Source organism: Dreissena polymorpha, chromosome 7 (genome assembly GCF_020536995.1).
Source record: "Dreissena polymorpha isolate Duluth1 chromosome 7, UMN_Dpol_1.0, whole genome shotgun sequence".
In the NCBI taxonomy this organism is placed as follows: domain Eukaryota; kingdom Metazoa; phylum Mollusca; class Bivalvia; order Myida; family Dreissenidae; genus Dreissena; species Dreissena polymorpha.
Window position 1 is genome coordinate 63673956 of NC_068361.1, and position 16513 is coordinate 63690468.

The following is a 16513-nucleotide window of genomic DNA, read 5'->3' on the forward strand; positions in this document are numbered from 1 at the left end:
GCTTTATGCTGTATGCTGATAATCAGTTTCGTAGGTTTGGAAATGAGACGTTTAAAACTTGAATCTAGTAAAAAAAGTATTTAATTTAATTGATTGTCTATGGAGCTACAGACTTGTCAAAATGTGTATTTAAGCGTTGAAGGGTTAACCGCGAACACTTCTTACCAGTAGGATCGCAGTTACAGGCCGTACACCGATTGGTATCAGCTTTGATGTAGTGATTGGGCAGACACTGCTCACAGTTTACACCCCCTCGGTTGTCTCGGCAGTTTGTGCAGTGACCCCCGTGACCTGTGTTGCGGTACAGCTCCGCGTCAAAGTAGCACTCATTACTCATGCCGTTACAGTCGCAGGCTGAAACAAAGTTACAATTGTTACTCACGCTGTTACTGTCAAAGGCTGAAATAAAGTAACTCTCGTTATTCATGCCATTACAGTTGCAGGCTGAAACAAAGAAGAACTTGTTACTGATGTCGTTACAGTGGCAGGTTGAAACAAAGTAGCACTCATTACTAATGCTGTTAATATCACAATCTGAAACAAAGTAGAACTTGTAACTCATGCTGTTACATTTGCATACTGAAACAAAGCAGCATTCGTTACTGTCGCAGGCTGAAACAAAGTAACACTTGTTACTTATGCCATTTAAGTTGCAGGCTGAAACAAATGTAGCATTTGTTACTGATGCCATTCATGTTGCAGATTGAATCAAAGTAGCACTTGTAACTCTTGCCATTACAGTCGCAGGTTGAAACAAAGTAACACTCAAAACTAGGGATGCAAAAGGTTAACCAGTTAACCTACCGAAACGACCAGTTAACCTGTTAAATTTTCGGATTAAGATTAACCTAAAAAAAATAATTTAAGTATGCTTTTTTCTTGGAATTTTTTCTCTCTCTTTTTCATAATACAATTCGTACGATTTTACGTTTTGCAGGCTTTAACTAAAGTAACACTCGTTACTCATGCCATTACAGTCGCAGGCTGTAACCAAAGAAGCAAACATTACTCATGCTGTAACAGTCGCAAACAGGGATTCACAGAAACTTGAAAACATATCTCCATCATAAAAATCAAAATATTCTTATTAAACCATGAATCACCATGGAATTTCAATTACATGTAAATACAAAATATTATCTTTTCTCCGAGGACTTGTATTATTGAAGGCAGTAAACAAGAGCTGTGTTTGTGAAACACAATGCCCTCTTCTGCGCCGCTTTGAAGCCATATAATTGACCTTTGACCTTGAAGGATGACCTTGACCTTTAACCACTAAAAATGTGATAGACAGGCAGACAGACATACAGACAGACAGACAGACAGACAGACAGACAGACAGACAGACCAAAAACAATAAACCCCCGTTCATTCCATCAGGGGGGATAAAAAAACATCTAGACCAAGGCTATTGTCAAGCAATATGGTCCCCTATCAGCTCCACCATAGTCAGAAATTCCACCATTTCCAGATTATTATTTTTTGGTTGCCATAGCAACCACAATTTTTGACGTAGAAACAAAATGAAATGACGTGCATAATGTCTATGTTGCCATCTATCCATGTTGCAAGTTTCATGAAAAAATATTAAGAACTTTTAAAGTTATTGCAGAATCCAGAAAAGTGTGACTGACAGACAGACAGACTCACAGAAGCACAAAGCGCAAACCATAAGTCCCCTCCGGTGAAACCGGTAGGGGACAACAATGTGCATTATTTGTATGCAGAATAAAGAAGGCGTTCCAGCATTTTTAAATTTGTAATGTGTTCATCATAGTTACCCCGCTTGTATCAAAATCAAATCTATTTTTAGTTGTGGCGACCTTGACCGTGGAGATATCGACGTAAATCTGTCGCGCGACACACCGTCCAATGATGGTGAACAAATGTGCCAAATTATTTTAAAATCTGACAATAAATGACATACTTATTGCCCCGACAAGCTCATTTATGGCCATTTTTGACCTTTGAACTCAAAGTTTGACCTTGACCTAGGAGATATCAACGTAACTCTTTCGCGGGACACTCCGCCAATAATGGTGAACAAATGTGCCAAATGATTTTAAAATTTTACAATGAACAACATAGTTATGACCCGGACAAGCTCAATTATGGCCATTTTTGACCTTTGTACTTAAGTGTGACCTTGACCTTGGAGATATCAACGTAATTCTTTCGCGCGACACTGTCCAATTATGGTGAGTAAATGTGCCAAATGATTTTAAAATCTCGCAATGAATGACATAGTTATTGCCCGGACAAGCTCATTTATGGCCATTTTTTATCTTTGAACTCAAATTGTGACCTTGACCTTAAAGATATTGACGTAATTCTTTCGCGTGACATACCGTCCAATGATGGGGAACAAATTTGCCAAATTATTTTAAAATCTCACGATAAATGATAAAGTTATGGCCCGGACATGCATTTGACCTTTCTTTGAACTCGGAGTGTGACCTTGACCTTGGAGATATCGACGAAATTCTTTCGTGCGACACACCGTCCAATGATGGTGAACAAATTTGCCAAATAATTTTTAAATCTCACAATAAATGATAAAAGTTATGGCCCGGGCATGCCAGTGCTCCAGCTAGGATTAAAAAAGGGCAGGGTGGCTTTTTTGCCAAAAGGGCACTTTCGACGCGTTGAATTTTGTCAAAAGGGCACTTTCGAGTGCGCGGGCTTTTCTGGAATGCTTCCACATGCATTTTAATTTTTATGTTATTAATAATTGCTAGAATATATTATTCCCATTATTATTAAACCATTTAAATATAATGTCTACAATGAGAAATAAATAAGTTACTTGTATAATAATAAGAGATTTATCAATTATCATATGTAAACAAAAAAAAATTTTTTTAGGGGGGCAGGGAGGAGGTTTGGGAGGGCAGGGCGGAGGTTCAGGAGGGCAGGGCGGAGGTTCCGGAGGGCAGGGCGGGGCGCCCTCAAATTTAGGCCTAGCTGGAGCACTGCATGCATTTGACCTTTGAACTCCAAGTGTGATCTTGACCTTTGAGATATTGACGTACTTCTTTCACACGACACACCGTGCCATGATGGTGAACAAATGTACCAAGTTATTTTAAAATCTAACGATAAATGACATAGTTAAGGTCCGGACAAACTTTAGGTTTAAAACACACTAAGTGACCCCGTGACCTAGTTTTTGACAAGGCATGACCCATATTAAAACTTGACCTATACATCATCTAGATACAACTTGTGACAGACAGACAGACAAAGTGACTCCTATATAGCCCCCATAACCAGTAATGGGGATATAAAAATGCATCGATCTAATGATGGAATGCTCCATTTGGCGAAACACCATTAATATGTTTTAGTTTTAAAGCGTGTTCACTTCATAACAATAAACACATACATATACACCTTTTAGTATTGGATTAGGCTCTGAATTGGAAGGGATCCATGTCTTAAAGGAGTTTCATCAGTTAGGCATAGTCTTTCACCTTGAAAAATGACCTTGATCTTTTACACCTCAAAATGTGCAGCTCCATGAGATACACATGCATGCCAAATATCAAGTTGCTATCTTCAATATTGCAAGTTATGGCCAATGTTAAAGTTTTCGGACAGACGCATAGACTGACTGACCAGACGGACTGACGGACAGTTCAACTGCTATATGCCACCCTACCAGGGGCATTCAATTGGTCTCTGTCTGACAGAATAACACATGACCACAACAAACAAGAGGGCCATGATGGCCCTGAATCGCTCACCTGACTAACCTTGCTTCATAAACTTAAATTTTATTAGACCCATATACAATCCCAAGCCAAATTTCATTAATTAATACATTCTGACAAAATTTCATTAAGACGTGATGAAAACTGTGACCTCTTTCATCTACACAAGGTTTTACTAGAATTGGCCCGGTGACTTAATTTTTGACCCCAGATGACCCATATACGATCCAAAATCAGATATTATCAAGATAAACATTCTGACCATATTTCATTAATATCATATGAAAACTATGACCTCTATTGTCTTCACAAAGTTTTTCTATGATTTGACCTGGTGACCTAGTTTTTGACCCCAGATGACCCTAATACAATCCCAACCCAGATTTCATCAAGATTAATATTCTGGTCAAATTTCATAAAGATTTAATGACTGTGACCTCTACTGTCTACAAAAGTTTTTTTAAATCTGACCTAGTTTTTGACCCTAGATGACCCAAATTCAATCCCAACCCAGATTTTAACAAGACAAACATTCTGACTCTATTTCATTAAGGTCTGATGAAAACTATGACCTCTATAGTCTACACAAGGTTTTTCTATTATTTGACCTAGTACCTAGTTGCTGACCCCAGATGACCCAAAAACAATCCAAACAGGGCTCCCCTGGCCCAAAAATTTCTGTAGCCAACTTTTTAGCCAAATGGAATTTTGTGTAGCCAAATTTAAGAAACTGTAGCCAAAGTTTTAGCAAAGCATTTGCAGGGGTCAAAGTTGGATATTTTGAAAATCCTGAACTTTAAGCTGCGGGCCAGGGGGCCGCAGGGCCCTCAGTGGGTCCAGGGGACAAGGGGGCCGGAGGCCCCCGGAAGCTCCTGGATTCGACGCATTAAAAAGGTGCCTGTACCTGTTCTGGTGATTCTATTTTCTTAAAAAAAACAACATACACATATATTTGAAAATCTTCATGTATTTTATAAGGAACACACAAAAGTTAGTCAAAAGGCAATTCATTCACATGCACCCACTGTCTGGCATGGACTCGACTGCAGGTGTTGCTTTTGAAGAACCCGGTCAAACCTGTAACAGTCGTTACAAATTATTATATTTTTCACACATACTTTAAAAAGTCAATAATACATGTTTAATAAATGCAGAATCAAATGTTTGTCACCATTTATATTCACAGAATCATGCTTCCAGAAGCCTCCACATTCACCTAAGAAAATTGGGTATGGTGGCTTCTGCTCAACAGTTAAAATTGAAAATTTCAGCATGGGTTCCCCTAGTTTTTATCCCAATTGTTTTGTTTGAATGCTAAATAATTGTATCCCGGTGTGACCCAAATTCGACGATGTAATGGTTACATGAAGCAATATTTAGCAAATAATTAAAGAAATAATGAAATGTTAAATAGCACAAAATAATAATTTTAAACTCGGCTGTATTACTTTGAAATGATTCCAAGACAATAATCATCCATTTAATCGATAAAAATAGAACATCCTCGAATTTGGGTTACGGTAGGTTGCCCATATTTGTTTAACAAAAAGTAAAAAAAAACATTTCTTGCTGCTGGGCTCATATGTTGGGGACAATAAAACATTTTATTTAACTAAAAAAGACCTGTCCCAGTCAGCAAAAATGGCGTATTTGATCGTATTTTCAATTACTGTTAAAATTCTTTTCCTGTTTTATGCTTTATTCAAAGGTCAAAATATTTTAAAAGCTCACAATCAATGAATCAAACGTCATTAATAAAAAAAATTGGCAAATTTGCTAGATCTATCTTGCCGATTTTTTATGCAAAAAAAACTAAACAATAAACTTTAGCAACAGAAAATACGACCAAATTCGGGGTGTTAGTTTAAAAAAAATAAAATCCCTACCTGGTTGGTCTTGATGGTTCTTATATTCTTTATGTGATTAGGGTCCTCTGCGTGGAGACAAAATGCCTTCTTCCCACAAGACTGATAATTTAGGGTTTCCTTACAAACTTCTCAAATCGCTTTTCCACAAGCTTCCACTTTTCTCAACCAGTTCACTCCCCGCCTGTAGACTACAGCGTAGTCTTTCTCGTGTAACCATTCCCAGCGCCACTTATTTTATGCACCTTCAAGATCTTTCACCTTATATCCAACAGGCAAGTATCTCGTTGCCATTTTTGTCAACTTGAGTCTAAACACAGCTTCCCATTCGGCATTAAATATATGCAAAAAGTACTCAAATTGATTTAAATCGGCAGCAATCTTTAATCTTTAATCAGATGTAATTGTTAATTTAAGCTGCTACGATGTACAATTTGTTTTCACATCAGTAATTTGTCTCGATGACCGGTGTGTATGCCGACTGCGTATCAATTTTTCAGCTCAATAACACGGCGATGTATTGAAGCACAGTCTACAGCTGAAAGCGGTTAATATCTGGGACTGCATGTCAGGAAAAAAATCAATACCGATATTTCACATTGTTCAATAATTAAGCAACGATTAATAACACTTATCCTTTATGGATTTTCATGAAATAAAAACCATAATAAAGAAAATTTTATTCTCTTTAATCTGATTTTTAAATTATTATAATACACTTAGTGAAAAACAATTAATTATGCTGTTAAAGGTTTTTCTATTATTTGACCTTGTGACCTAGTTTTTGACCACAGATGACCCATATACAATTCCAACCCAGATTTCATCAAGACAAACATTCTGACCAAATTTCATAAAGATTGGATGTAAAATGTAACCTCTATTGTCTACACAAGGTTTTTCTATTATTTGACCTAGTGATCTAGTTTTTGACCCCAGATGACCCAAATACAATCCCAACCCAGATTTCTTCAAGATAAACATTCTGACCAAATTTCATACAGATTGCATGAAAAATGTGGAAGATTTTTGAAAGTTTTCACAAAATAGGCAAAAACGAATAAACATGCAAAGTTCAACGAGCTCCTGCGGCCATGTTTTTTGACGAATCAAATTTCTTTGAACAACTTTTTCAGGGGAGCCTTCAAAGGTCATCCCTGTGAAATTTTTTGAAAATCTGATGAGGGGTTTCTGACAAGAAGATTTTTTAAGGTTTTTACCATATATGGTCATGGCGGCCATCTTGGTTATGTGATCAAATTTTTTTTAACAATTCTTTTGTCCCATGACCTAGGGATGCTCCACATGAAATTTAGTTGAAATTGGCTCAATGGTTTAGTAGAAGAAGATGTTTACAAATTGTTTACAGACAGACAGACAGACAGACAGACGGACGGACGCCGGACGGTGAGTGATCACAATAGCTCACCCCGAGCTATCGCTCAGGTGAGCTAAAAACGTGCCATCATTTGTATAAAACAATGTGTCTTTGCAACATCTGAAAAGCAGAGAATTTTTGTTTATTTTAAAGATGCTATTTGGTCATATTCCTATGGGCAATTTTATATTTTCCCCAAATTTTCATCTCCACAGCCATTCAGGCATGCATCAGTGGAGTTAACTTACGTAGACACTCCATTGCATCATTTTCTGTGGCCCTGGCCCAAGGTCGGTCGTTGTAGAATGGTTTACAGATGTTGCAGTCTGGCCCTGTGGTGTTGTGCTGACATTCACACACAAGTTCACGGTTTGGCCCGATCTCGCACTTGTTGGCGTGTCCATTACACTTGCACCTGCAGATAGGACAGCAGTCATTAACCCTGTGCATGCTGGGAAGTTTGTCTTCTGCTAAAATGTTGTCTGCTGAATTTTTTTAATTAGCATTTTCCTTTTTTTTGTCAAAGAATACTATCAGAATAGCAAACAGTTTGGATCCTGATGAGACACCACATTCTGTGGCGTCTCATCTGGATCCAAACTGTTTGCAAAGGCCTTCTAAATTCGGTTCCAGCACTGAAAGAGTTAAAACAAGTGAAAGAAAATCCTTCATTAGGATCAGATTGTAGTTCCTATATAAATAAAATCAAATTAAACTAAATTAATATTTTTTTCTAACTAGATTCAGGTGGTTATTTCTTTATTTCTAACTCTTAGACACTGATGAGCAGCATAAAGCAAATAAAAATTAAACAGACTTCAAGTTGCATTTATCCATTTTCACTTTGCTTTTGATCTGGAAAGGGATGATCAGCAACTAACCTAGCTCCGACTGCCAGGTCATCGATGGCGTAGAAGTAGGAGCGCAGTACCCGGGGGTCACCAAAGATCTCATCACCGAATGTGTTCATGCGGGTCAGCATGATACGAATGTCCGTAGCCGTGACCCATTCCTGAAATACATAATAACATTTGTGCCACGTAATGCAAAAATGGTTCTAATGCCATATCTGGCCAGCGTGGCTCCATACAAGCCCGCGTATCTGCGCAGTCTGGTCAGGGGCTACCCTGTCCCCTAATGAGACAGTGAATCACGAATAGCAGACAGGGTAGCTCCTGACCGCATTGCAAGAAAATGCAGGCTGGTCTGGGGCTACTTTGGTTACATAATTATGGTAATACGGCTCATTTTTGGATGATGCTGCTCATATTTTTTGTTAAACATAATTTTGTGCAGAATGAATGCAAGGCAATGTGAAACTGAGCGGTAGAATCAGGAATAAACAGGATTTGTTATATAAAAAAATAAATTATTGGTGAATCAAATAAAGATGTTCTCATTGAATTCCTTAATGTTTGTGAGTGTAAAATAAATTCTCCCTTGCAAGGATTGGCTTATGACTGCTGATAATTATTATTTTTTAAACAATTCCAACAATCGTTTCAATATGATGAAAATTGAAGAGCTGAAGAGCTTTACCGCTTAGATACATATTTTGACCCATTTGCGGTCCCTTAAAACTTTAAAATAATAAAAGACTTTTCTTACTATATTGAAATTCAAGTTTTAAAGGCTTCATTTCCAACCCTTAGTTACTGATGAGCAGCAAACAGCATAAAACCTGAACAGACTGTTAGTTACTTGCAGGCTGTTCAGGTTTTATGCTGGTTGCAAAAGCCATTTTCATTTGCTTCTTAAATTGCCTTGCCACTGATTGCAATCATCTTTAAACCAAAGTTACACAAATGTACTCTAGTTCAGAGCTCCAGATAAGGTTTTGTGAAATTCTTAACGTTACTACCAGATCTTCAAAAATATTTCTTAACTCTGATTTTTTTTTCTTAAAGTTACTACTAAGTTTTGGAAAATAATTCAAAACTTTTCTAAATGACCTAAAAATAAATAATAATGGGTATTTTCATGCAAAAAATCAAAATAAACTTACTAGCAACTTAATTAAAACGAGTTCAACAGTGTCTATTCAGTATTATACAATTTTATTTTTCAAATACCTTCATATGCGCAAACTGTGCTTAGATTGCATGCCTTCGATGAATTTTTATATATTTCACAATTAAAACGGGTCTCCCCTTCAATCTTTTCAACGATTGGCCACGGGCATTGTCCCTTCCACTCGTTCAATGTTTTTTGTCTAAGTTTGGACCCATTGTGTTGCGTTTTTTTAGCTTTTCCGACTGTTTCGGCAACTGAACATACAACATCGTATAAGATCTTTTCTATAATGTCTTTCTTAACATTCAACTTCGGCTCACTTTGCGTACAATATGTTAAAAGCGTGTTTTTGCACGCTTTGCAGTTTTTTAGGACGCTCTCTGGGCACAGCCATTGTTTTTTGACAGATAGACTGTACACGCCGCTTTTATTAGAAAAATGCGCTTTGTTAAACAAACCCGATAACCATTTTATATAAGCACCGAAAAGATCTTTAATACGCGAAAAGAGCTCATTAAAAATAGATACGAACTGATGTAAAAATAATATTCGTAACTTGATTTTGTAATTCTTAATGGTACGACAAGATTTTAAAATAAAGACGTAACGGACTTGAAAATAATTCGTAATTACGAAAACACGAACCTTATCTGGTACTCTGCTAATTGTATACAGAGTTATGATTATATTAATTACCATACTACATGAACATGTATCCAATTAATTGAAAACTTCCATTAGGGTGAAACTATGGCTCTCAAATCGTAGCTTATTTTTACAGCCTGTATGACTGTCCCAAAAATTACATTTAGTTCAATAAAAATCTCTCTGTATTTTGGATGTAATCATATTGCTAGGAAAGTCAATGACAAGTCACTTCAAACCCGTACAACTTTCTTTGTGAAATTATAAAAACTACCATAAACACTAATATACTTCCAATATTCAAGAACAGTTCAGTAATAAATATGAGGCATGTATACTACACAGTTCATTTATCAAAGGTTAGGGTATAGTGTATGAAATGTTATTTATATGACTCACACATGCAAGATCATAACTTTAACTCTTTATAACTTCGATATGTATTTCACGAATTTGTAGTCCATTAGAAAGATATATTTAATTTGAGACCTTTCTTACAAGATTCAAATTGTTAAGGCTTCATTTCCCACCCTTAGATACTGATGAGCAGCAAACAGCATATAAAACCTTAAACGTTAAATCAATTCAAAGTTATCCTCAAATTTGGTTCATGCACATCATTTTTTCCATATTTGAAGATATGGGCCCCTTCTTCAAAGTCATTTTACAACCACTCAATTCTTATTCCAGCACTTATCTAATTATTTAGAAGATATGCTTGTTGTCATTTTTTAACAATACTTTTTTTTTTTAAATATTTCTATTGTGGTTTATGTACTAACTTTTTTTATGGATATACAATAGGTCAAATTAACTGGACACCAAACACTTCAAGGAAGTATTCAGGTTTAATCATGATCATCACTGATTTCTCTTAGTATTTGTGTCTTGTTCTGAGAAAATTGGGCTTAATGCATGTGCGTAAAGTGTCGTCCCAGATTAGCCTGTGCAGTCCGCACAGGCTAATCAGGGACGACACTTTCCGCTTTTATAACATTTTTAGTTTAAATTAAGTCTCTTTTAAGCAAAAAATCTGGTTTAGGCGGAAAGTGTCGTCCCGGATAAGCCTGTGCAGACTGCACAGGCTAATCTGGGACGACACTTTACACACATGCATTAAGCCGAGATTTCACAGAACAAGACACATTTTATCCAATATTTTGATGTAAACCTTCAAGCTCAAGTTCCTTAACAAAAAGCATTATTGACTAACTTGTGCAGTTGGAAAATGCAACAATTTCCATTTGATGCTCATAAAATACCATTTTTTGTTCGTTGGTGCCTTGGAAATATGACAATGTTGATTTTGAACATTGAAACTACAACATTTAACATTATTTTGTTTCTTAGAAAATGCAACGATTCCATTCAGTGCTAATAGCAAAAATAAACTTTTCATTCGGTGCTTACAAAATACAACAATTTCCATTTTAGTGTTTTAATTAAAAATTTAGAATGTATAACACCTAACTCATTCAACCTTAGGTGAACATGAAGCCCAGGATAGAACTTGATCAAGATTTGTTTATGGTGTATTTACTGCCCCTGCTGAACTTGAAAATAATTCATTGTATGCCAATGTCAGGAAAACCCAAGTACATCGGCACATCCAAGATGAAAAAACTAACTGCAGCTGTGCAACAGATACAGACAGATCTACATGTACATGAAGTGTTTAATCTGGTGAAGTGCCAACAACCTCCACACTTGATGATTTGTTACCCTCCCTACAAACTGACTATAGCTGAATACATTCATGAAATGGAATAGAACACTTGCCATTGTACTTAAGACAATGAATAAATAACTGAGGATATAAAATATGATACCATTAGATCCTAGCGAAAAGGTTACTAGAGACTGTAGCTAAGTGTACGCCATGGTATTGACTTTAATCACATACATGTAGCTGTACTTAACTGTTGAAACACTAATAGCTGAATAGAATTACCAGTATATTATGATGGGTTTGTTACACTACCAAGAAATTCCAAGTACATGTACATGTACAAGTTTTTTTTCAATATCACACAGATGTAATTTAATAGACATTATACAATCTACATTCAAAATTTAAACAAGGGACAAAATTGTCACAAAACCAGGTTTTCATTGTGAAAAAAAAATCTGATAAAGGGAGAAAACTCAAACTGAACTTTTGAAATGAACAAACAAAATTAACCCCCTTTGTAAGTTTGTTTTATAAAAAAAACTATTTTTAGTTGTGGCGACCTTGACATTGGCGATATTGACGTGATTCTTACGTGCGACACACCGTCCCATGATGGTGAACAAATGTGCCAAATGATTTTAAAATCTCACAATGAATGACATAGTTATGGCCAGGACAAGCTCATTTATGGCCATTTTTGACCTTTGAACTCAAAGTGTGACCTTGACCTTGGAGATATCGACGTAATTATTTCGCGCGACACACCGTCCAATGATGGTGAACAAATGTGCCAAATGATTTTAAAATCTGACAATAAACGACATAGTTATGGCCCGGACAAGCTTGTTCCGCCCGCCCGCCAGCCAGCCCGCCAGCCCACCCGCATTCGCCAATCTAATAACCAGTTTTTTCCTTCGGAAAACCTGGTTAAATATCATCGATACTAGTCTTCCAAATTTACATACATGTATTTTTTGAAGTTGTAAAACAGCCAATACAAACTAATACCTGTACAATTAACAAAATAAGGAATATTTGTCCACCGCATTATATAAAGTGACAAATATTATAAAAAGTGTTCTTGCAAATTTAGCAAAATATTTGGCTAATAAATTCATTTCTTTGCGCCAAAATTTAAATACCTACATGTACATGTACCAACACCAAAAAGTTTGCTTTTTTTTGTTAAATTAATTTTCTGCAAATTAACGATGCCTTTTTTTCCCCAATTTTTGTGAAGTGGCATGGCCCTTTGTTTTATAAAACAAATGAGTCGCTAACTTTTAACAAGAGGCCCATGAGGGCCTGAATCGCTCTACTGGCTGGAATCAGAAGGGCTTGAGCCCTTGATAGTATGAACAATCTGAGTAAGTTTTAAACAAACAGACCCAAAATGGAAATTTCATCGCATAAACAAGAAACGTAAAATTTAAACTTCAAATGGCTCATTTTCAACAATAAGTTGGACAAATTTTCTTCACTCTCAATGGGGTTCTTTGAAGTTTCAAAAGGATAGAATAAACAAGAGAAAGTCTAACGCACACACACACACACACACAGACGGACACCATGCCATCCCATAAGCTCTTCTGGCCTATGGCCAGTAGAGCTAAAAATTGTAAAAAAAAGTTGCTAACTGATAAATATTGAGAAAAATCAGTTGCAGTTTTAAAATTGTGAAAATTTGAGTCGCCAATATCTTCAAATATTTGTGAAAAACAGCTATTCTCTAAGGAGAAAAAGTCCTGTTACCAATATTTCAGTTATATCACAGCAGTAAATTAACTTTCTCCCACTTTTCATGGGCAAGCTGGCATGCTCTTAGTGCACATACTTATGCCACTAACTAAGAATATCCCCACTTGAATCTGAGGGAGAGGGAAAATGGCTGGAGAAATAACTCTTGACCAATCCCTCCACAAGCTATGTCACCGGTCCACAAATCAAACTTGTGATCCTCAGATTGGTAGTAAAGTGTTCTACCAGCACAGCTAAATGTAGCTGGCCAGACACAATACAAATGAGCCCCGATCTGAGAAAACTGGGTTTACTGCATGTGCTAAAAGTGTCATCTCAGATAAGCCAGTCCTAACAAACTAATCAGGGAGATACTTTACGCTTGTATGGTATTTTTCGTTTAAAGAAAGGCTCTTCTTACCAAAAATCCAGTTAAGAAGGAAAGTGTTGTCCTTGATTAACCTGTGCAGGGATGACACAATACAAACATGTATTAAGTCCTGTTTACCCAGAACAGTCTCATATTAAAACAGTACAATTTCAACATGTTCTTACCTGAAGCACTGCGCTATTCTCAAATTTCTCCGATCCAGGTCGCCCCTCGAGTGTAGAGAAGGGCACCTCCCCTCCGGTGAGTGGGGAAATGTCACTGTACTCATCTGTGCAAGTGGCCACGTCCGGTTTGTCTATGGTGATGATGCCCCGGTACGGGAGGCCGTAGGTTCGCCCGCAGGAGGCGCTGTAGAACTGGTATGGCTCCCACTCACTGTCCTCTGTTGTACGCTTGTAGATGGCAAAGCTTTCCGGTTTGGGCGAGTGGTAGCGTATACGAATGTATGTCACGTCAAAGCTCTTCCCTGAAGACAGATTTACCATTAAATAACTCTTTGCCCCTTATACATGTACACCCACTTCGTCACACATTTGTAGTCCATTAGGAAATCAAATAAAATTTAAGACCTTTCCTACTTGATTCAAGTTTTAAGACTTCGTTTCCAACCCTTAGATACCGATGACAGCAAACAGCATAAAACCTGAACAGCAACCAAGTTTACTTTGCTCCAGAGCGGGAAAAGGCTTATTGACCAGTAGACAATTGTCAAAGAATAACAAAGTTTACCAATCATGGATTTTTATGTGAAATGGAACATGAAAGCTGCACCATGGCCGAGAAATCCTATCACTTGACTGCAACACACAACACTCAGACAAACGACTTCAAGGCTACATTTTGTCCACTGTTTCATTTTCTGTGACCATGTCTCAGTTTTTTATATAAAAACATAATTATGTTTATTTGAAAAAGTTGTTATTGTTAATGTGCATTTTTTAATTGTTTAAAGCATTTACCTTCTTTCCTAAAAGCTTAATAAAGATATAGATTTTTCCTTCTGATTTATGTACTTTTTACTAAGTTTTTTTCCCCAAATCTTAAAGGTTTTGGTTTCACTACCATCCTTTAATTATCAATAAACACAGACCTGAAGTTCAAGTGTGCTTTGCCATCAAGCACTTTGTTGATAAGTATAACTTTGGCATTTCTAATGCACCAAAAATGATGTCCATACAACAAACCATTATTTGGACTAGGACAGTGAGACATACTAATTATATCTAAATTTCATCCTTAACCACTTAGATGCCACTTAGAGACCTATTTTGACGTGTTTGTAGTCTCTGAGAAAAAGTTATATTTAATTGAAGACCTGAATAAAGTTGTAAAGGGTTCATTTCCAACCCTAAGTTACTGATGAGCAGCAAACAGCATAAAACCTGAACAGGCTGTGAGTTACTCGCACCCTATTCTGCTTTTTGCTGTTTGCACATAGCAATTTTCACTTTGCCTCTTGAGTGGGAAAGGGTTATCCAATATTATGCTTAAAGTGCAAGTATACAAAAAGGGATTTTATAGTATAAAGATTTACTAAAGACAAAAATTTGGGAATCACAAAGTGGAGATTTCCCACAAAGACCAGCAACACTTGAAGGTTCTATGGCTTTTTTTTTATGTTTATGTTGAGTCTTGCAAGTAAGTACACCTCTTGAAGAGTCTGTAAATTGAAGGAAGACTGACTATCTTTGCATATAAAGAACATTTGATAATCAAATTAACATTCTTAGCTTTTTATGCTTCTTTGAAATAAGTGACTTCAAAGAAAGGATACATGCAAATCTTGAATTTAACAAACATGAATACACATGTACCTCCTTTTAGTTTGTCTAGGGAACATCTAAGTTTTCAGGTATTTTTTGTCCACTTAAAAAATAAGTTTTAATCAAAACCAACACAATTTATTTACATTAGGATATTGCATAGCTTGCCGATCAAATATAGAACACATCATTCATTTACTTCACTGTAAATACTTGAATCAGATTGAAAATCATAAATGATTGATAAAAGTTTTTTTGTCACAATATTGCACTATATATTCAGATAAAAGGAAACGTCTTGAGGGCACAGTAGTTGGAGGGACAAGAATTTTTTTATAGAAAATTTCAAATTTCAAAGGGCCATAGCTCTGTGAAAAATCATCCTACCAGAACCCGCTGATAATATGCACATCTCCTCTTGGTAGTGAAGCTTCCCATAAAGTTTCATTGAATTCCTGTCATTAGTTGCTGAGAAATAGCCCGGACAAAAATTGTGCACGGACGGACGGACAGACAGACAGACGCACGGACAGACGAAGCGGCGACTATATGCTCCCCCCAAAATAAATTTTGGGGGAGCATAATTAACCAAATTAAGCTATTTTAACATGCTGTCCATTAAATTTCTTTAACAAATTTACAAAATCTATGTTTATTATGTACAGTATTCTTACGTTTAAGTTTCTGTACACAATGAATATTATCCGTCGCAAAATAACACATACAAGGATTCAAATTTGTTTCTCATGAGTTTTTGAAATATCAGCAGTTCCAGTCCTTTAACCATTTAACCACAACGAAAGAATGAACATTGCACATTCTTTAGACAAATTATGGTATGTGCAAACAGTACCAACATGCCATATATCATCGTGCTCGCATTAATTAGCTTATTGCAATTAGTACCGTTTTATTTGTTCAGCTTACACAGAGCATGAAACTATAGTACTGACAAAGAGCCGTTCAATCTAGAAATAATAATACAGCTTAAATATTCTTCAATTTACAGTTTTAAAAACACATTTTGATTCCAGATCTACTATCAAACAAGAAACCGTCGGTGACAGGTGATGCTCCCCAAAGTTTTTTTTTGTCACAATATTGCACTATATATTCCAGGGTTCATACAGATTTTCTCAAATGAAATTCAAGCACTTTTTAAGCACTTTTCAAGGGAAAAAATCCAAATTCAAGCACTTTTAAAAGTTTTTTAGTCCGACCTACTGAAAACTGTATATTATTCTGTGGCCAATACTGACAATATTTTCGCTAAATTGGTCTCTTCTTGCCTAACATTCTATGTGATTTTCAACAGTCTGCACTACCCTGCTACAGT

The 16513-nt window shown here is 36.3% G+C and overlaps 1 protein-coding gene across 1 annotated transcript in view; it reads right to left on the reverse strand.

Moving 5' to 3' along the window:
• The window catches only part of LOC127837894 (laminin subunit gamma-1-like), a 59129-nt gene that overhangs the window by 27155 nt on the left and 15461 nt on the right, over window positions 1-16513 (reverse strand). The window contains exons 2-5 of the mRNA XM_052365342.1: window positions 13579-13880; window positions 7838-7968; window positions 7205-7371; window positions 166-354 (exon numbers count right to left, since the gene is read on the reverse strand). Coding sequence (XP_052221302.1) covers window positions 166-354; window positions 7205-7371; window positions 7838-7968; window positions 13579-13880 — 789 coding nt within the window. The remainder of the gene's footprint in view (window positions 1-165; window positions 355-7204; window positions 7372-7837; window positions 7969-13578; window positions 13881-16513) is intronic.